At 47.5% G+C, this 22,353-nt stretch overlaps 1 protein-coding gene across 1 annotated transcript in view; it reads right to left on the bottom strand.

Annotated features, from left to right (window-relative positions):
* Positions 1-1,208: 1,208 nt before the first annotated feature.
* Positions 1,209-22,353, bottom strand: part of LOC119466261 (putative sodium-coupled neutral amino acid transporter 7) — a 47,101-nt gene continuing 25,956 nt past the window's right edge. Inside the window, exons 4-9 of the mRNA XM_037726739.2 lie at positions 20,300-20,435; positions 16,723-16,818; positions 16,576-16,633; positions 10,541-10,803; positions 4,772-4,968; positions 1,209-1,565 (exon numbers count right to left, since the gene is read on the bottom strand). Of these exons, the coding sequence (XP_037582667.1) occupies positions 1,390-1,565; positions 4,772-4,968; positions 10,541-10,803; positions 16,576-16,633; positions 16,723-16,818; positions 20,300-20,435 (926 nt within the window). The 3' untranslated portion in view covers positions 1,209-1,389. The remainder of the gene's footprint in view (positions 1,566-4,771; positions 4,969-10,540; positions 10,804-16,575; positions 16,634-16,722; positions 16,819-20,299; positions 20,436-22,353) is intronic.

Raw genomic sequence — 22,353 nt, 5'->3', positions numbered from 1 at the left:
AGACCGCACAAAAGGCAATTTACGATCGTCGACACCGGGATACTGATTTTCCACCGGGCTCTCTCGTCCTTCTATGGCTCCCATCTCGTAGTGTCGGCCTCTGTGAAAAGTTAATGTCGCGGTACGTAGGGCCCTACCGCGTGCTGCGCCAGGTGACTCCTGTCACCTATGAGATATCTCCCATGACATCCACCTCATCGACTGCCACACCACGAAGTGACATCGTCCATGTTGCCCGCCTCAAACATTACAACTGTGATAACCCATTTTCACCCCAACAAGCACCGGGACGGTGCTTCATCGACCGGGGATAATGTCACGAGCAATGGCAAAGACAAAGCCGTTGTAGTGAGGCTGGGTCAGAGGCTCTTCCGTCGAACTGAAACCTGCTGGAACCTGTGCGCTCTGTGCAGTCTTGACTAGACAAACGCTAGCCGTTTACTGGTGAATACTCCCCGTAACAATGTGTTTTTTTTTTCACTGCAGAATGCTTGTACTTTTCCTATACTTCCTGCGTGTAATGCTGAAAAGAAAGCACGGCAGAAATAAGTTTCATTTGGTTGCCGCCCTTAGGGTTTCGCACGAGTTACCTCATCGCTCTTTTCTTCCGCGTACAAAGCTCATGATGTTAAATGATGGAGTTCGTTTTTAATTCTTTAAAGTACTGAGAGAGGTATTCTCACTTCTCTTTGCCAGAGCGCTGTCAGTTCCGTTATCACTCACTCTCTTTCTCACACGCACACGAAGAGATATGTCAAGAAGCATACCAAGATACGCCTATCTCAAGAATATTTGCGTATGAGGTTGACATCAGCTGCTATTAAGTGAACCATCTGTGTCGAAGGTATATCGCCCAGCTTTGTACTATGCAACGGAATCACGACCTTGCCAGCTCCAGTTTGGATATCACGTACATCAGGGCCAGTATTTTGTAACGATGTGCTATGCTTTATTCTATACTAGTCTTATCATCCACCGCTCACGGCGGGCTGATCCCGTTGATAACGTGAGCGGACCGTCGCTCTGACCTCTGACGAAGCGCGAAAAGCGCGAAAAGGCATTAGCATCGGAAAGGCATCGCTACAAAATACCGGCCCAGGGAGGCAAGTATTTTCCAACAGTGCCGCATTTCTATGTGTGCCCGTTCAAGACAGTATACAGCGAGGACTGAACGTATGAGAGCGTATGATGTACCAAGCGCGGTTTATACAAGGCACGACGGAACATGTTTATTGCGGCACACAGAGTAAGGGGGACAAACGAGCACGACTTGTCTTCTACGTTCAGGTACACACCGGCTGCTAAATAGAGAACTTGCAGTGCAATGCGCACCGCCAAATCATTACAGTATACATAGCTATCGCAGAAGAGAAATCTGTGGATGCGCCGTCAGGAGCAGAGCTGGTTGACGTGTCCAGAGACGAGCTCGACTAGCACGATGTGTAGCAGAACAACTGTGAAGAGGACGGCCCCCGCAAACACCATGAGAGAGCCGAGCAGCAGGTGCCAGTGCAGGTAGGTGGTCGAGGCACCTTTCAGCTTGGTGTAGCCCAGGAGGCACATGCCTAGAAGATAGCGGACATTTGCCTGCCGTCAGCACAGGCTGCAGAAGAGCTAAAACGGGAGGACAAAGGAAAAGTAGAGAAATATAACCAGGCACTGCGCACGTTTGGCTACATTGCACTGGAGAAGGGGAACCGAAATGTAGCCTGAACTGCATCGAAAAGACTAAGCGACCTGCGTAAAAAAATTGTTTCTTTTTTTCTTTTTTAGTGGTTGAATATTGAGCGGAACGCCGCTGTATTTCACCCGATATTTTAAGGACGGACGTATAAAGGTGGTGCTAGTGTCATATTCCTAGAAACGTTGTATATGCCACGAGTACTGAATCACCTTATCACCCTCCTTTGGGTTCCTGCACACAGCAAACACCCAGGCAACATGGCCGCTCACACCCAGGCCCGAGCACTTGTCAACCGGGCTGAGAGCGACCCGCCTTCGTCTCGCAGTGCAAGAGATCGACTCCTCAGCTACCATGACCTCACTCTGTTTTACAGAAATTCCCGCCTAATCTACCCCCCGCCGCATAAATCTCTTCCCAGAAGTGACTAGGCTTTGTGGCGCAGACTTCAAACGGCCACAGTTACGACCCCTTTCCTTCTGTCAATTATTACACACGGGGAAACCTCTCCTCACTGCCACTTGTGTCCTAGCACCAGAGCCGACAATGACCACATCTTCCTAAATTGCCCGAAGAAGCCCAAGCCTCCGTGGCGAAGGTCAGAACACCAGGAGCGATGGGAGGCTGCTCTGCGCAGCTCGCAACCGGAGTCATAGCTTCGGACAGTGGGCTGGGCCAGAGGGGTCGCCGAAGCACAAATGTGCCCGGCCATCTAGAGCGGCCCGAGGGCCCATCGTCGTCCTGCTTCCTTTTCTCTCCCCCCCCCCCCCCCCCCCCCACATGATTATCTCGTGAATCAATAAAGTTTACCCACCAACCACCACTGCGTGGCCTCAATAGCGCAGCTGGAACGAGTGTCCTTAGTTACAATGCTAACAACCAAAAGGGATTGTTAAAAAACTATTTGTACAGTGATTGTTTTCTTTGATGTTTCTTGAAAAAACGGCAGTTCGGCCGAATATACCCTCCTAAGACCCATTGTACAATACGAGGAGTACCCAAAAGTAACCGGAATTATGTTTAAAAAGAGAGATATATATATATATATATATATATATATATATATATATATATATAGTTTCAACAAGCTTATCACTTTTATGAATACGAAACAGTTTTAAAACTCGTCTGTTTTCATAGCCTGTCAGCTTCTTCCTCTATTTTTCTTCACATCTTCTACGTCGTGAAATCGCAGTCCTTTCAACTTCTTCATTCGAGGAAACGAAAAAAAAAGTCGCACGGAGCGAGGTCAGGTGAGTAAGGGGCGTGGGACAAAGGAGTCATGCTATTTTAGCCAAAAACTGGCACACTGACATGGCTGCGTGAGCTGGTGCATTGTCGTGGTGGAAAAACCAGTCCCCCGACTTCCATAAACCAGGCCTTTTTTTGTCGCACACTGTTACGCAATCGCTTCAGTACTTCTAAATAAAAAGTTCAAATAGCATGACTCCCTTGCCCCACGCCCCTTACTCACCTGACCTCGCTCCATGCGACTTTTTTTTTTGTTTCCTCGAATGAAGAAGATGAAAGGATTGCGATTTCACGACGTAGAATAGGTGAAGGAAAAAACGAGGAAGGAGCTAACAGCCATCAAAACAGCCGAGTTTTAAAAATGTTTCGAAGAATGGAATCGCAGATTGGACAAATGTATTAAGTGTAATGGAGAGTACTGTTAAGGTGATAAAGTTGTTTTGTAAAAAATTAATGAATACATAGCTTTAAAAAAATTCCAGTTACTTCTAGATACCGCCTCGTACATTGCACATTGCCTTCAACTTTTTTTCTACATTCACTCGTAAGTCATTACGCAAAATATTCATTCTGGGTATGAACTACGGTACACGTGTAACTGTAAAGAAATTGTTTACTCATATTCTTGTCAACTACTTTCGAGAAATTTGTGTCGTCCCAGACCTCTGTGTCGTCCTAGACGGCCGAAAGCAACTTTGAGGTGTGTTTCGAATTCACTGAGATTGCGTGAAAATACCGGACGCAGCAGCAGCACGTAGTTCCATCTTCATCTCTGCGTTTAGGCAATGAAACGCCGTTTTACCACAACAAACATAAGGAGATGATTGAGTCAGTTAATGTCTTCACGTACATGGAGACGCAGCTTTTGGCATTTGATCGTGGTACTTAAATTTTAACAAATTGACTCGCCATCCCGGCCCTGCGAAAATGGATGCCCAGCGAGGCTGTTGAAAACCACCACTACAACTGCTGTATGCAAGGCTCTATGCCTTTAGAGTAATGGTAGTAATGCTATTTTAGAGTAATGGCAGTAATGGGAGTATAATGCGAGTAACGGTAATTTTGACAGCACACCGCCGCCTACAGCGGTTCTGCAGCAACATTGAAATCAGTTGATATAGCCTGTTTATTTCATATATGAAAGGCTATAGGGACGTCACTCCCCACGTCGCAAGCTGCCGTCGCCGCGGCAGCTTGCGCAACGGTAACAGCTTGCGCAACCGGGAAACGTATGCGGGGAGGGCTACGTGCTTCGCATTGCGTGTAGGCGCAGGAGCGCCTTATCATCAGTTATGTGATTCGGATGCTTGTTTTCAGCTTGCTCGTTATTGAAACGTATGCTGTTGTGCATGTTGTGTGCGTGATTCCAAAGAATGAATGCACTGTTCGCTTCACTTTGTTGAGTGCTTGTAGCCTTTGCCTTACGGCGGCATGAGCCATTGATAATGATAGTTTTCTGTCGACGTTACGCCACGGAGAAATGCCAAGATATTAGCCATAGAGAGCTTCGCTGCAAAATTGTTTTTTTATCTGCATAACATAACAGTAGTCGATAAAAACCACCTTGAAGAGCGATTATATCCCATAGCTGTATTCGGGCCCCAGGAGGATACATGTGCGGTTCACAAAGCTTTTGCGATTCACGAAGATTACGATTGAAGTATATCATTGATTTAAATACCAATATATCTGCCTGAGAAAAGGGTAAATATTTGCCCCGTGGCACAAAGTAAGTGCTTTTGGGATTGGACGATCTTGGTGGCTGGACACTTAGAAGCATGTGGATAATTATATCACGCCGAACCAATGGCCCAGCTGCAGTACCGCCCGCGTGCGTACCGGGAAACACAAATACGTTGAGCGCGGCCAGGCATCCAAGGAACTTGATGGCCACACCGATGTCCAGTGGCAATATGGCCATACCCACGGTGCTGGCAAACCAAGCGAGGCTGAGCTTCGTCTTGCGAGCATGCGTCCGCGTCCGGTCATCGGGAGGACCTCCGCGCAGCTCCAGGTACAGCTCCTCGATTGCATCCCTGGCAGGAATGATGCGATCTCCGTCATTCAGTCGCTTAATTCGAACAGTAGGAATGCCACTATTCATGCGTGACTCTAAAAAGTCTCGTTTGACAACCACTGTATGCGTGGAGGCACATTCGATCGTATCACACAAAAATGGTGCCGAATGCTAAAAAATTGCCCGCCAATCCACCCTGTGAAGTAGGTTGGAAAGCGAAGCTTTTTACGCCACCCTCACGGTGACTACGGCGCACTTGATATTTAACACACTACAACGTAACTTTAACCACGGCCTTTATTATTATTTACTTCACAACAATGTTCGCTACTGCTTTATGATCGGTGTGATATACACTATTAGACTACCCCACAGTGGGGTAGTCTAGAAAATGAACCGAAGCAGTTACTAGGCTGGAAGGGTTTCGAATGACGTCAACCCTCTTTCAAGCAGCTGCATAAGCTTTGCAACAGCTGCAATAAAATCTTACGGACCGCGCCGAGCCTGTTTCCGTTGTTTGCCCGCAGCCCTTATCATCCATCATGTTGGCTCATCACTTTGAAGCTTGTTTTTGTGGTTTTTCTTGCGAAAACGAGTGCTTAGTTGCACGCTGAATGCCTGAATTCAAGTAAGCTATACTGCTATACCTGCAATTGTTAGCGGTTCGTCGGGATCGTTTTTTTTTTTATTACAACGACGGACACGACAGAACCCTTGGCTGGTAGAGGTACAAAGCTTCGCTTTAAAACTCGCACACGTTCTAAACGCAGGTGATGCTTATTGTCACAGCTAGAACGATACGGAGTTGATAAACAGAAAGCTATTCGTTTGGAACAATTTCATGATGTGGTATTGAGAATCATCTGAATCATGACTTTTGTACCGGATCTGATATTTCTACACTCGATCATGAAAAGTAATGGTGCGCAATACACACTTTTTAAATCAAGTTGCGGTTACTTTGAATAGCGAGGGCAAATATTATGCGGAATAAGTGATATCGTCTCTAAATATTTCTCAAATTCCGATTCCGCATTACACACCCATCTTTGAAATAGAATTTTTGGCGATTGTTTTAGGGCCACGTAAAATTTCTTTGGCTGTTCTTTCAGCTCATCACCATCCAAGTACATCATCACCAATCCAAGTACTCTCATCACTAATCCTAGTACACCCACCCGCGCGGGCACTAGCTCCAGTAAAGACTCAACACCCGATTTAACTCATCACTCATCACCATCACCTCGAGTACACTCACATCACATCACATCACCATCACATCGAGTACACTCATCAGCTCATCACCATCCAAGTGCTCTCATCACCAATCCTAGTACACCTACCCGCGCGGGCACTAGTTCCAGTAAAGACTCAACACCCGATTTAACGTTCACTAGAAACACATCCGCAGCCACCTGGCAGAACACATTAGAGGACCTAGGAAGCGACCACTACATCATCGCGATACACGTTCAGGGCGGCCCACGTAAACCCACGGGAAAACAGCTCAAGCTAGTGGATTGGACTGAGTTCCGCAAATCACGCGAGAACCAGGTCCAACCCATCGACGACACAGAACACTGGACTGACACTCTTAAACAGGATGTTAACAACGCCACACACATTGTACCTCCTGAGGCACAACTCGAAGAGATCGATAGCCGCTTCCTCCACATGTGGGAGGCAAAACAATCGCTCAAAAAGAGATGGGAGACACAGAGACACAACAGAAACCTCAGGAAACGCATAGCGCTCCTCAATAAGGAGATATAGATGTATGCAACACAGCTATGCCGACAACATTGGGACGAAACCTGCAATGCAATGGACGGGCAATTAAGTTTAGGTAAAACGTGGCATTTTCTCAGATTCCTACTCGACCCAGAAGACAACAAATCTGCCCACCGACAAACCATCAACAAACTCATACACTCGTACAAGGGCACAGAGGAGGAATTCCTTAGGGAGGTAGAGCTCAAATACATCTCTCAGGTTCCTCCTCAGCAGCACCCAGACTACGCAGGCCAGGCCAACACCACCCTAGACGAGGAATTCACCGAGGCGGATGTCCGCGCCGCCCTGCACAAACTTAACTCCAAATCTGCCCCAGGTCCCGACACCATTACCTACAAGACACTACGTAATCTTGACGACGAGTCAATCACGCAACTCACAGAATACATTAACCAATGCTGGACCACCGGCAGCTTGCACCCGCAGTGGAAAAAGGCCCAGGTGATCCTCATTCCTAAACCAGGCAAACCACTAAATACTAACAATCTTAGGCCCATCTCCTTAACGTCGTGCATGGGCAAATTGATGGAGCACATGTTCCTGGATAGACTAACAAATTACCTAGAGGACAATGACCTATTTCCATACACCATGATCGGCTTCCGCAGGCATCTCTCGACCCAGGATACCATGCTGCAGCTGAAACACCACATCATATAGACTGCACAGGCCGCTCCACTAAGGCCATTCTCGGCCTAGATCTTAAGAAGGCCTTTGATAACGTCACACACAGCACCATCCTAAATCAGATCAACACCCTAAACTTGGGCCTTCGCACGTACAACTATATCAGAACATTTCTAACGGACAGAACAGCCACCATCACCGTAGGAGCGCTCACATCGTCCGAGATAACCATGGGAAGCGTGGGCACCCCGCAGGGTTCCGTGATATCTCCGATGCTGTTCAACCTCGCCCTCCTAGGCCTTCCGTCACAACTTCAGACAATCCCCGGACTCCATCACACTCTTTATGCCGACGATATCACCCTCTGGGTATGCGAGGGCAGTGATAGATCCATAGAACAAATATTACAGGAGGCTATTGACACAGTAGAACGGTATCTGCAAGGGACAGGACTATCCTGTTCGGCGGAGAAATCCGAGCTACTGCTATATCGCCCTACACTCAAGGGCCGACCACCCAAACATCACCAAGCACAGACACACGCCGATATAACACTCACGACAAGCGACGGTCACATCATACCAACCGTGGATAAAATTAAGGTGTTAGGACTGATCATCGATAGTAAGGGCACAAACTGCGAGACAGTTCGCAACATTGACGCAAAAGTATCGAACACGATGCGCCTTATTAAACGCATCACCAATAAACACAAAGGCACGAAAGAGGCTAGCATCCTCCGCCTCATCCAATCATTCGTACTCAGCCAGATCACGTATGCGGCAGCCTATCACCGATGGTTCGTCGCAGAAAAAGCAAAACTCAACAGCCTCATTAGGCGAATACATAAACAAGCACTAGGATTGCCGCAACACGCCAGCACAGACCTCCTTCTTAAACTGGGATTACACAATACCCTCGAGGAGCTTATCGAGGCACAACAAATATCACAATACGAGCGATTGGCCAAGACTAAGTCAGGCCGCCAGATACTCGAGAATCTCGGCATCTGTTACCACACCCAACACGGCGACAAACATGACATACCACGCGATATCCGAACTAAACTCACAGTTCCACCGATACCCAAGAACATGCACCCCGAACACAACGAGGGCAGACGCGTCAGTAGAGCCAAAGCTATGACTAAGATTTTTGGTCACAACGAGGAAGCGGTCTTTGTCGATGCAGCACGCTATCGGGACCATCACCGCTTCGTAGCTGTGGTCGTAGACCACACACACCAATGCGAAGCAAGCGCATCAATCGCCACAAGACACGTAGAAACGGCGGAGGAAGTGGCTATCGCGCTGGCGATATAGCTCACACCAATGCCTCGTATATCATCAGCGACTCTCAAACGGCCGTGCGAAACTACGCCAACGGCAGAATCTCCCCTGAGGCATTGCGAATCCTTAATACAGGCAAAACTTATGAGGCAGACAAATGCGTACAAATCCTCGGGATCCCAGCCCACACACCTCTTGATCAGCCGGAGTTCAGTCCAAACGAGATGGCGCACAACGTGGTTCGAGGTCTCACGTTCCGAGCCGCGTTCGAAGAAGCAGCCACTCGAACGGACACCTCCGCGGTGGTGTGGGAATGGGGCGATCGGCTCACTAAATTCTGTGATATTACTCAACATTATCGAATGCAAAGGCGTGAGTATCCACCACCTCACCCCAAGCTCAATCGGGCCCAGTCCGTTCAATGGTGGCAGCTACAAACACGAACATACATGAACCCTGTCATCATGAACCATATATACCCCGAATTATATACAACCAATCTATGCCAGTATTGTAACACCAGAGCCACACTAGATCACATCCTATGGGCATGTCCAGCATTAATCAGCAATACTGGGGTCGCGGCCTCCAATGAGGGCCTTCGGGCGCGTTGGGGGACTGCGCTGCTCAGTTCAGGCCTGGACCAGCAACTGTGGGCTATCCAGCAGGCCGAGGAAGCTGTCGGGAGACACGGTCTCTCCGCTGGCTCCTAGGTGGGAACCCAGCCCAGCAATCCTGCCGGAAATAAATAAAGTTCTCTCTCTCTCTCCTTTCAGCTGTTATTGTAAGGAATAGCTCAAACATGTGGCGAGAATTCCTTTTTTTTTTGTCCCTGGAGCCTTTGCGGCTCCTCCTTTCTTTTCTTTTGTTTTCTTTCTTTCTTTCTTTAATGAGAGAGAGAAACTTTAATAGCCGAAAGGTGGAGGGAAGTGCCTCTGGCCTGCTACTGCACGCTGGGGAAGGGATTTGGGGGAGCAAATTAGATGGCATGTGAAGACGAAAGAGGGTGGTATGATGTAGTAGATGATGAGAGCTGCATATTATACTGTGCTGAGATATCTAATTTACTGGGGGGGAGGAGACTTTAATCATCCTGTGCCGTCTGCTATTGGTGTGACCAGTGTGTCGTTTAGAAAACTAGCTGTTGCTGAGGGCTGCGAAATCGTCAGTATAATCTTATTCTGATCGGCTGCTTCATGTCATGGGTTTCCGCTGGAGAGGAAAATACTATGGATCCCTTTCAATACCTTGGCCTGAGCTAACTTTCCGATGAGCCAATCTCTTAATGCCTCGGCGCTAGCCTTGACAAGGTTTGAAATGCTGTTTTCATCCTCTGCGTGAGGGGAAAATGCTTCGTTCTCCTATTACGTCTGTTTTGCCTACCACTTAAATTATATGCTACACGTCTTCAGCGAAGTGATCAAGTGGTCCAACAAGGGTTGTCTCAGGTTGGAGACAACCCTTCGACAAGGTGATTGGCCTTTTTCATGGCAAAGCCATGAAGAAGTCTATGCCTTTATTCTTCATTTTTTTATTTCCTTCTACCAACCGATTCTCGGGCTATCCTCAGGTCATTACATTTTACCTCGAAATAACAACTACTATTACTTAAGAATATGATAGTATACTCATTAGCAGGCGTTAGAAAGGGAAAAGGAGGTGTGTGGTTGCTTGAATGCTGCGTGATCTTGGTTTTACATATCATTGTTATTCCGGTTTTGAAGTTGTGAATTTGTTGCCGTAAATATTGTGACGCAGCACAGTACATAGAGTAATGTAGAATGATCGGGTGCTTTGCTCTGACACTGAAGGGAGCTGACATGCGCATGTGCAGTGCACAGCATAGAAGGAGAGCGCGCGCCTTCAGGTGGTGAGCGAGACCTTGCACAAAGCGCCGGCAGCGGGTAGGTGACGGCCATCTTGAAGACGAGCGCCAACAGGCCGATGAGCACCCAAGCCCGTGTGGCGTCGAACATCTCCATGACATCGGGGCGCACGGCTGCGCCGTAGGTCAGGTAGCCGAAGCAGCCCACCGTGGAGTAGATGACGAAGAGGCCGACCATGCAGAAGGCGATCGACCGACCCAAGTTCCACAGCGAGCGCTGGCGCATGGCCGCGTACGCCGACATCGCCACCTCGTGGCTCTGCAAAGTGCAAGAACGAAGTCCTTTAGCGGACGCGGACATAAGCTTTATGAGGCTAAAAGCTAGGATGAAAACACAATAGTTAATATCAGTACCGAGTTAGCTACGTACAGTTACCTTTCCTTTCGGTATAGAGGACGTAGTCTTAAACCCGCGGTTGGAGGGGGGAACCGTCTATTTCAATCACTGTTCTCTATCCATGGGTTTGTAGCGCTGTGTTCGTCAACAGTAGCCTACTCGACCCGCAGCAAGCTTCACTCACTCGCAGTTTGGACTGTATAAATTTGACAAAGTTTTACACGAATCAGCTTTCGCGTTGTACGTGTCAATATCAGAGGTCTGTTCACCGATAGAACGGCGACTGAATGTCGTCGTCGTGTCTCACGGCGGGATGACTCGGTCGATGCGTATATGTCATCTTTATAAGGGTGCTTTTCATCTCACGTCATCATTTCATTCGTTCAATAATTTAACATTGGGGAGTGGCCAACGTTTCAAATAAATAAATAAATAAATAAATAAATAAATAAATAAATAAATAAATAAATAAATAAATAAATAAATAAATAAATAAATAAATAAATAAATAAATAAATAAATAAATAAATTATAAGGATGTTTATTGGACGGCATTTGAAGCAGCGCAAGGGTGACAGTCCAAAAAGCGCAGCACGGACTCTCTGCACGAGCGTCCTCTTTGCGAACGCGTCCTCGCACACTGACGACCACGAGTCGAGGGGCCCCTTAGTGCTAAGGAGCTTCGTCAGTGGCGATATAATAGTGGCGAAGTTTCGGATGAAACGTCGAAAGTAGGAACACAGTCCTACGAAACTGCGCAGTTCTTTGATGGACGTAGGTCTAGGGAACTCGGCTACGGCCCGAAGCTTGGCTGGATCTGGGAGAATTCCATCCTTGGACACGACGTAGCCCAGTATTGTCAGCTGCCGTGCTGCAAATCGGCACTTCTTTAGGTTCAACTGTAGGCCGGCGTTGCTCAAATGCGTCAAAACATGCCGGAGGCGTTGAAGATGCGTGGAGAAGTCCGGAGAGAAAACGACGACGTCGTCGAGGTAGCACAAGCACGTGTGCCATTTCAGGTTGTGCAAGACGGTATCCATCATGCGTTCGAAGGTCGCGGGCGCATTACACAGTCCGAACGGCATGACGTTGAATTCGTACAAGCCGTCGGGCGTGACGAAGGCTGTCTTCGGTCGAGCGTCCTCAGCGATAGGAACTTGCCAGTACCCTGAGCGCAAATCGAGTGATGAAAAGAATTCAGCTCCTTGGAGGCTGTCAATCGCGTCGTCTATTCGTGGCAACGGATAGACGTCCTTGCGGGTTATCTTGTTGAGCCGTCGGTAGTCCACACAGAACCGTACGGAACCGTCCTTCTTCGCAACAAGAACGACCGGAGACGCCCAGGGACTGTTTGATGGTCGAATAACATCCCGTCGAAGCATGTCGTCGACTTGCTCGTTTATTACACGACGCTCGGCAGGAGATACGCGATATGGACGTTGCCGTAGTGGCGGTTGGGAGCCAGTGTCGATGCCATGCATGCGTGACAGTGGACGTGCGGCCCAGGGAAGTCTGCGCGACATCGAAAGATGGGCGAAATTCTTCCAACAGGCACATAAGCTGTGAACGCTGGACCGGCGTAAGGTTTTCATCGATGGAGCTAGGAGCCAAATACATCTTCGGGCGACGAATCAGACTTCGAAACAGCACTAAGTGTGAAGAGCTGGGCCAGTGCGTGCCATCGGGTGCGTCCACAACTTGTGCGTCTTCGATGGGTTCCACTCTGCCGAGACATTCCCCTCGCAGCAACGTGACAGAATATGGGGATGGATTACTAACAAAAATAGCGCTCTCACCGTGAGTGATTTGCACTGTCGCAAAGGGCACCAACAATCCTTAGTGCGAACGCGCTCAGATGGCGAAAGGAGTGCAATTGTGTCGCAGAGACCGTCGCAGTACACTGACAGTCTGACACAGCCGCTGACGCGTTCGGAGGCACTTGGATATCGTCTGTGACGAGTATCTTATTCGAAAGCGATGGTCTGTCTGCCGGCGTCATCTCTGAGAACGGCGAGAGTTCTATTTCGGCGGGTGTGCAATGAATGACGGCGTTGTGGCGGGAGAGCAAATCCCATCCCAGGATGATGTCGTGCGAGCATGCAGGAATGATGATGAATTCGACGGCATACATGACGTCTCGAATGACGACGCGAGCTGTGCATACTGCTGTTGGGTGAATACTTTGGGCGCTAGCCGTACGAAGGGATAGCCCCGAAAGTTGCGTCGTCACTTTTCGTAGGACACGGCTAAGTTTGGCGTCCATAACGGATACGGCGGCTCCAGTGTCTATAAGGGCAGATGCGCGAACACCGTCTACAAACACGTCTATTATGTTCGATGGTCTCTGCTGAGGGCTTTCACAGTTCGATAGCGTCGCAGCCCTTGCCTCGTGGACTGCGACGACTAGTTTTCCCGATCTCGTGCGACCTGACGTGGCCGCATCGGCGACAATGAGCGACGTCGTGGAGATGGTGAACGGCGGGTAGATGGAGCTGGGCGTAACGTCGGTGACACAGGCGGCAGTGGTTCGTAATTAGGGTGGCTGGACTGGCCCATGACGGGTGATGCGACTCGAGGCCGCTGCACGCGATTGCAAAAACGTGCAACGTGGCCGGCGTAACCGCACGCAAAGCATATGGGACGGTTGTCGGAAGTGCGCCAACGGTTTGCCCGAGAGGGTCCCACCCATGGCTCAGGACGCGATGGACGTAGCGGCTGCTCATATGCCTGCATGGGGGGCTGCAGACGGAGCCTAGCGACATCGGCGTACGTAGGCGGCACAACCGCTTCGAACGCCTGAGGTCCAGCGACGGCTTCGGCGCAACTAAACGGAGCAGTCGCAGAGATTGAATGGGCTGGCCTGGCGACAACTTGAGCGTAGGTAAGTGGCGCCGGTGCCGGAGGGCGCTGGTGATATTCGGGCATGACTTCGGTGATTTCCTGCTCAATCACTCGGCGGAGGGGAGGCGGGACTGTGGTTGATGGCTGTTCCACACGCTGCGGGTGAGCAAAGGGCAGCAGAGAGAGCTGGCGCGCAATTTCTTCGCGCACAAATGTCTTCATTTCTGCCAGCACAGTGGTGTGGTCAGAAATGGTTGACAAGCCAGCGAGATCTGCGTCCCGTGCTGGCGGCCGACGGGTCAACGACCGCTGCCGGCGCAGCTCCTCATAGCTCTGGCACAGCGATATTATCTCTGCCACCGTGCGAGGATTTTTGGCGAGGAGCATGGTGAAGGCGTCGTCGTCGATGCCTTTCATGACATTTTTGATCTTATCCGACTCGGACATGGTCGCGTTGGTTTTCTTGCACAAGTCCAGAATGTCCTCTATGTAACTTGTGAAAGATTCCCCGGCCTGCTGAGCTCGTTCGCGCAAAGGCTGTTCTGCTTGCAGCTTACGAACAGCAGGGCGGCCAAACACGTCGATAATGGCAGTCTTGAAAGCGGACCAGGTCGTGAAATCGGATTCGTGGTTGTTGTACCACAGACTTGCTACGCCAGGTAAAAGACCAAGTTGCTCAATTTTGCTACCTCGTCCCATTTGTTAGGGACACTCACGCGCTCGTAGATAGCGAGCCAGTCCTCCACTTCGGTGCCATCCGCGCCAGTGAAGATAGGTGGGTCGCGTTGACGAGGGACACCGGGACATGCGGGTGGTGCGGGAGGAGGCGTTTGCTGGGAGGCGTCTTGCGGCATGGCAGATGGTAGTGCACGGGATCGAAGCTCCAGGGGCATCGAAGGGGTTGCGGAACAATTTTGAGGGTACAGCACCTTCCACCAATTTATAAGGATGTTTATTGGACGGCACTTGAAGCAGCGCAAGGGTGACAGTCCAAAAAGCGCAGCACGGACTCTCTGCACGAGCGGCGCTCGAGAGCCGAAGAAAACGACCCACTAGAAGGTACTGGAGAAGGAGACCCACTTCAGGGTTCCAACGCTTCGCTACAAAATAAATAAATAAATAAATAAATAAATAAATAAATAAATAAATAAATAAATAAATAAATAAATAAATAAATAAATAAATAAATAAATAAATAAATAAATAAATAAATAGCTCGCAGTTTCGCCCGAAAGGCGAAGCATCGATTGCGATAGCACATTATTAGCAGACATTAGCAGACATCTATACGAAGTAAGGATAGTAGTTTTCTTGGCCGTAAAAACTTGTAAACATTCGCTTACGAACTAAATTAACAAGCCTGGCTTCACGCACAGGCAAACATGTACACATGTCCCTCAATGACCACGGCCACTCGCTGTCAAAATGCTTGCGTGTGAAAACGCGGCAGCAGAAGCGAGCGAATTAAGCTTCATGGTACCTCTCGCTTCAACGCAAACTAAGCGGCGAGAATGCAGCGCACATGAAGCTATCAGTCCTTGGCGCACCTAGACTCTGTACCCTTCGCAGATGCTTCATGATATACTATATAGGGCACGCGCGGCCGCCCTCAGCCGTGCCATACGCAGCCTCCACAGGTGTAAAAAAACTTGGAAAACGCTTAAGCTTCGCCTTTAAGAGTGGAATGCATTCAAAGATCCCCCGACTGCTTCTCACGCTTCCCGGCAACTGCAGCTTATGTAGCCGTAATGTTTACCGGGAAACGCTGACGGCGACCGCTATGCAAAAAGGCGAGCTTTCTCTTAGAAACGCGGCCTCTTGCGTGGGCCGGTCTTCTGTAATTGTTTCGCGCTTTTAATATTTCAGTCTCAGAAAAGTTAACATAAAAGGCATGCGTTGTCGGTGTTTTGTTTCATGACATTTGTTTGTGGGATGCGATTTTCGAAATTCCGAGGAATAACTTTGTAAAGAATGTCAGACAAGGTATGAGCAACAAGTGACAGAAGAACTTTAGTGCCGTATAGAATATTTTTTGCTCATGGGACGCCTACTCCGGGTACGGCGCCGACAGCGGCATTTCTGCGTCCCGAGGCCCTTAACGGCATGACCATAAATTGCGCATACATAATAGTGTCCATGTAATTGCTATCGCAATAATAAGCTGTCGATGTGCCAGGTCAGCATTTGTTAGAGGAGGCAGCCTTATCAGCTTTCAAAGAACGCGTACAGCGTCCACAGATGGCAGGCGTTTGCCTTCACGTTTTACTTGCGAAGAAATGGCTTCAGCAACGCACACGGCAGCTTGACTTTGGAACGAAGACCTTCCGATTAATCTTTACCTGTCCTAGGCGTCATGTCAGCCAACTGTTACCCCATAATGTAGGAAGTATATTGATGGACACTGAGTGACCAATGAAATGTTTTTGTGAGAGAAGACGCACGATTTCGAAATACGTTAACCGTGAAGAAGAAGCAAGCAGCGTGGTGTTATAAGTTTCATTCATAAGCCACCACCACCTAAGTCAAGAAGCATCCCTAAATTGCAGGCCGCACGCTTACTACCATACATATGCACTTTTTCGGCAGTTTCCGCATTCCGATAGGTTTTGTGGATAGCCGGAAATACATAATCTATATCGATGTCGGACGTGAATAGCCGGATAGCTGGGCAGTTTTCTTTCTTTTTTTTTCTTGCAAAGGCGTTTTAGAAGGTGTAAAAATAGCGCAAGCTAGAAGCTAGAAGGATATGACATAAGCGCTTTTTTTCGCGGTGTTTTCCACGCACCCTTTTGGAATACACATTTGCCAAAAAATTCTCAACAACGCTCCACCAGGCTGGCTTGCAACACTCACCTGGTAGGCGAAGCAAAACACGGGAGTGCTGAGAAGAACGTCAGATACGTTCGTAGGCCTGAAAAAGGAAAGAGGCGGGCGGCGTCAAGGACTACCGCACGTGGAGAAAGCGTCAGAGAGGGGGATGCCTGCTCGCCGAGTACCTACCACACCTTGATGTGCAAGTCGTCTGGGCGGGGCTCCGTGAAATACACCATGCACGTCAAGACGCAAGGGTAGAGCACGGCCACTAAGCCCAGGGTGCTGCAATTTGCAGCGCAGTTATTATAGAAAGTGTATAGGGCACACGTGCATAGGGATGACACCGGCGCACAATACGAATAGAATCAAGGAACTCGTCGTGTGAACGAAATGTTACTGGAGGTATAGGTTATACGTTTACATAAATCCTATAAAGTGGTGTCGAGTCAGCTTGTCGTGGCGAAATTCGGTCGTCGGGTCTAGTATGTAAACGCTAGCGGGTCGGGACGAGGGAGCGTCGAGGCGAGTTGAGTCAATGCGCTGACGAGGGGGTGGGTTGAGTGACTCTGCCCGCTTGGAAAGATGCATGTAAACGCGATCGAGTCGGATCGGGTCAGCTCGACTTGTGACTCGACCCGCTCGCCTCGAGTTCATTGTAAAGGAAGCTATAGTCGTGAACAACACGAGAGGGAACACCGAACTCGTTTCTAAGCGATCGACGATTACTCGTTTTGCGTGGATTCAAATCTGACGTGTGAATTCTATAAGTAACAAATAGCCTTTTTGCTTAAATTGGCTCACTGAACACTCTTACGTGGGGCATACCTATATAGCCACCACGGCCTCGTGAAAACAATTTGGGTATACCCTTTCATATTGATGTAGGTTGTACAAAGCGAAACGAAGCATATATCTAACTGTGTGTTTCTGGTGCTTTTCTAACTTCTGTGACGTTCCTAATCTGGACCAAAAGAACATCCTTCCCTATTTGACATACGATTGTTTGTTTCGCGCCACTTGAACCACACTCGACAAAACAGGAAACGAACTTTGAAAGTAGCTTTCAATAACTCAAGAGCGTGCGCGTAGCTCTCGAAAATGCTTAATGCGATAATTTCCACGAGGTTACGTTGTTCTATTTGGTTTCTAAAGAGAGATCGCGAATAACTATTTAAAAAAACGAAAAAAAAAAATATTGGGTAGGCTTATCAGGGAACAGCCGCAGTGGCGTACATGTGCGTGCTGCAGACGGCGTATGGGCACTATAGGGTACAGAAATGACGTAACCAAATATACAAGTTCGATTTATTCACGCATTAGAAAGGTTCACACTTCTACGCTTACAACTCCTGATTAGCACTGAGTAAGATTTCTCGAACGCTACCACTCTCGATCATATTGACAAACGTATACTGCAGAGCTATATGCCTCTCTGAACACCGAGCGAGCAGCTACATTTAGCTCCGATTGCGATCATGTGTGGCGCTACAACGGAAGCCTCTGTGCACACGACACACGCATGACCGAGTAATGACTTCTTTCCTGTGCATTACGATACCGAAGGCACGTGGTTACTGTACAGGGTGTTTCCGGTAACGTTAGCCAAGCTCTTAAAAATAAAATGTAGAATATACGAGGACGCAGCCAATGCATGGTGTTCTGTCAGCAGTGACGTAATAATTACGCGAGACATAGCCCACTGCAAACAACTGAATTGGGTGCTGTAAAACACAATTATTATTTTTCTATCAAAATTCGCGCCCTCAATTCAGTAATTAAAAAGTTCGTTAATTAATTTCATCTAATTATCGATAGTTCAAATGCGAAAAACAAAACAAAATCCTCCTGGTGCGGTACGTCAGTCGACAGAATATCATTGGTTGACCCCTCGTATATTCTATATTTTATTTTTAAGAGCTTGGCTAACCTTTAGCTGGGACACCCTGTATCAGCGATAAGGCTATAGCATGTCTTTGTTAACATGTGGTTTTAGCAAGCGAACCCAACTGACAAATTTTAGATACGTCTCGTGTCAAAAAACGACGCCGTAACTGCGTTCATAAATTGTAGAGAGGCGCTCTCGAGTGCTTTTTCGAAGAACGAAACTCTCATGCAGGCCGCAGTGAAAAGAACGACACTGAGCTACCAGAACACGCAAGGAAGTCACCTCATCAAATTCATTACAAAAAGGAAAATGAGCGTAGCTGTATCTGATAACTTTGATAAGGCAATAGGCCACCGACAAAAGTCGATTGAAGGGTTGATTAGCTTCTACGCAACCAGCGTGCTCGAATCATTTGCTAAAACACTTGAAAGCTCTATAGCCGAAATGCGTAGCGGTGCGTTTTCGTATTTCGCGGTCACACGAAGTCCAAACACGCAGCAGCTACGCGCACAGAAAATTAAGTGTGCAAGCAAAGATATTTCATTTTTAAAGACTATCCCGAGCAATGTCGTTGGTACGGTTCAAATTAGGTGAAACACCTGGGGCTACCAAAAAAAGTTCGACTACAAAATTGACCCATTGGCTTGCCCTAGTGAACCGGTACAAGGCGCGGTTAACTTTTGAGACATGACTTGAGCCCCCTTTACAGTTGACGTACATTTGAAAACAGCAACGATATACGAATATTTGTTCTCTGCATTACGTAAAATAAGAAGGAAAAAAAATTAGCGTAGCTTGCACTGGAGGCGCAATGCTAAAGAGACAGCGGAGCTGATGGCCACCTAGCTAGCCCTGGCTTTTGGGCCTGGGTAAGCGCTACCAAGTCATGCCCAGCATTTCCGGAATTTATTGATTATTGATCGATTATTGATTAGCTATTGATTGGCTATCGCAAGGTATTCGCCACGTATTTGGGCTAGGCTAAGCACTACCAAGTCAGGCGTTGCGCTGCTGAGCACGAAGTCGCGGGATCGAATCCCGGCCGCGGCGGCCGCATTTAGATGGAGGCGAAATGCAAAAACGCCCGTGTGCTTGCGTTGTAGTGCACGTTAAAGAACTCCAGGTGGTCAAAATTAATCCGGAGCCCTCCACTACGGCGTGCCTCATAATGAGAACTGGTTTTGGCACGTAAAACCCCAGAAAGAAGAAGAAAGAAGAAACTACGAGTCATCGCCAGCATTTCCCGGAATTTATTGATTATTGATCGATCATCGATTAGCTATTGATTGGCTATTGACTGTCTATCGCAAGGTATTAGCCATGTATTTGGGCTATAGGCTAAGCACTACCCAGTCATCCCCAGCATTATCCGGAATTTACTGATTAATTGATCGATTATCGATTAGCTATTGAATGGCTATCGATTGGCTATTGATGACTGAATAAACTTAAGTAGTCCCAACCATGCTTACTAGACTTAGCCATGCTCAGCTTCGCTAGTTCGCAGGGTTATGTGCCATTGAGCTTGGACCCTTTCTGCACTGCCGCCAGGATCGGCCCACATTTTTTGTTCGCGGTTGACACATTGCGCCCGGCTTAAACATCTCCGCTGTTAAATAACGCAAGACAGAATTAGAAGTTTTTCTGCAGTTGATTGTGCATGCTTAAGTATGCGACGTAACATCGGCTGTATAGCTGGTCGTCAAACACATGGACACTGGCGAACGTGGAAACAAAATGAGTACTACTTCATTGAAAAATTTTCGGTCCGTATAACTTGAAGTAAATCACACCCAAACGCGACACGAGGGAAGGTTCTGTGAGAGCACGCACAAAAGTGTGTGAAAAGTGCGGGCATCTCTCACACGTCGAGCGTACCTGGCGCACTTCAGGAACTCCATGTGCTGGAGCATGTTCAGCGGCAGCACGATGGTGACAGCAGTGATGGCGATGGTGAACTCGCGGGTCATGTACCACGTGTGGCAGAAGTCTGGTCCGTGAAGCGAAGCGAATACTGGACGAAGTACAGGTGGGAATGCACCATCAAGCACGATTTCACGCTGAATGGACATGTTTGGCTTAAGGCCACCTTCTGTCGTCACATACCCCGCCACGTTCCCTCCGACCAAAGAGGTGCCGATAGAGGGGATTTAATAAAGTCTACAGTTGGGCTCGTTGGTAGCCGATCGTATTTAAAAAAAACGTGATGGGCGGGAGGGGGGAAAGCAGCGTACAAAACAACACAAAGTCAATTAGAGCACATACACTATACATACACACGGTGTTTTTTTTTAACTTTCTTTTTTTTTTGGGGGGGGGGGGGGGGGCTAGAGAGATTATGTTTTTTTTTTTTTACAAGAAGGCCAGCAGCATAGCAAACATGGCGTTTATGTAAAAGAGTTCCTATAGGCGAGCCAGACATGCTTTTCCGCTAACAACGTAAGTTTCAGCAAACGACTGCAATAAATTTTGTTAATTAACATTTTTTATTGGAACCTTGTGGCAGTTCTTTATATGGCAGATTTAGATATAGTCAGATCTGAATGAACCCATATTTTCTAAATCTTGAAAATCACACCGAACTCAAGGTATTCATCACCGAATTTCAACGCTCAATCCAAGCAATATACAGGGTGTTTCAGCGAACACTTTCAAAATTTATTTAAGGTTGCCTGTGGCAGATAGCACAATTCTAGTTCATGAGCTGGTTTACTCGAAGACGCGGACATTACTTGCACAAGAAATTGAATTGCATAATCGACTAATGAACAAAAATTCACTAATTAAGTTTTTAACTAATTACCTGACGGTCCATATTACAATTTACAAATTGTAGCCGTGTAGTTCGCAAGGCGGATCCACTTGGAACGAATTCTTGGGATGGCAGCAGTTTCGAGATATTAATTCACGAACTTTACGGAGAAATGCATTGGCGTTCCAGTTAGTTTCTTAACAAAACGTCGCTTTATGCATTGAAGCACAAAATTAACTGGAACGCCAATGCATTTCTCCGCAAAGTTCGGGAATTAATATCTCGAAACTGGTGTCATCCTGCGAATTAATTCCAAGTGGATCCGCTTGGCGAACTCCACGGCTACAATTTGTTAAGTGCAATATGGGCCATCAGGTAATTAGTAAAAATTTAATTAGTGAATTTTGTTGATAAGTCGATTATGCATCGCAATTTTTTGTGCTAGTAATGTCCGCCTCTTCGAGTACACCAGCTCATTAACTAGAATTCGGTTATCTGCCACAGGCAACCTTAAATAAATTTTGAAAGTGTTCGCTGAAACACCCTGTATATATATATATAAACAGGCGTTTATATATATCCTTCGAAGACCCCTTGCACATTGCCTAAACTTGTTTTCGACATTCACTCGTACGTTATTACGCAAATTATTAATTCTGGGTATGAAGCACGGTGCATGTGTTACTGTAAAGAAGTATTCTTGTCATCTGCTTTCGAGGAATCTTACGCGCAATTCATCTAGACCTCTGTGTTGTCCCAGACGGCCGAAAGCAACCTTGAGGTGTGCTTCGAAATCACTGAGATTGCGTGAAAATACCGTCGTGGCAGCAACATGGCAATGTACTACACGTAGTTCCAGCTGCATCTCTGCGCTTAAGTGGTGAAAACCAGTTTTTACCGTAGCAAACATGAGGAGATTATGGAGATTTTTTTTTCACGTACATGGAGACGCAGTTTTTGGCATCTAACCGTGGTATTTAAATTTAAATATTGTTTTTCAAGTTCGTAACATAAACGTAAACACTAAAAACCACCTTGATATATATATATATATATATATATACACACAGGGTGATCATATTGAAGTTTTATGGAAATTTAAAAAATCGTCTGTTGCGGATAGCATAATTCTTGTTTTTGAGCTGGATTATTCGAAGAGGCGGACATTACTAGCACGAGA

Source organism: Dermacentor silvarum, chromosome 1 (assembly GCF_013339745.2).
Source record: "Dermacentor silvarum isolate Dsil-2018 chromosome 1, BIME_Dsil_1.4, whole genome shotgun sequence".
Classification (NCBI taxonomy): domain Eukaryota; kingdom Metazoa; phylum Arthropoda; class Arachnida; order Ixodida; family Ixodidae; genus Dermacentor; species Dermacentor silvarum.
This window is presented reverse-complemented; position numbering and strand designations above follow the sequence as displayed.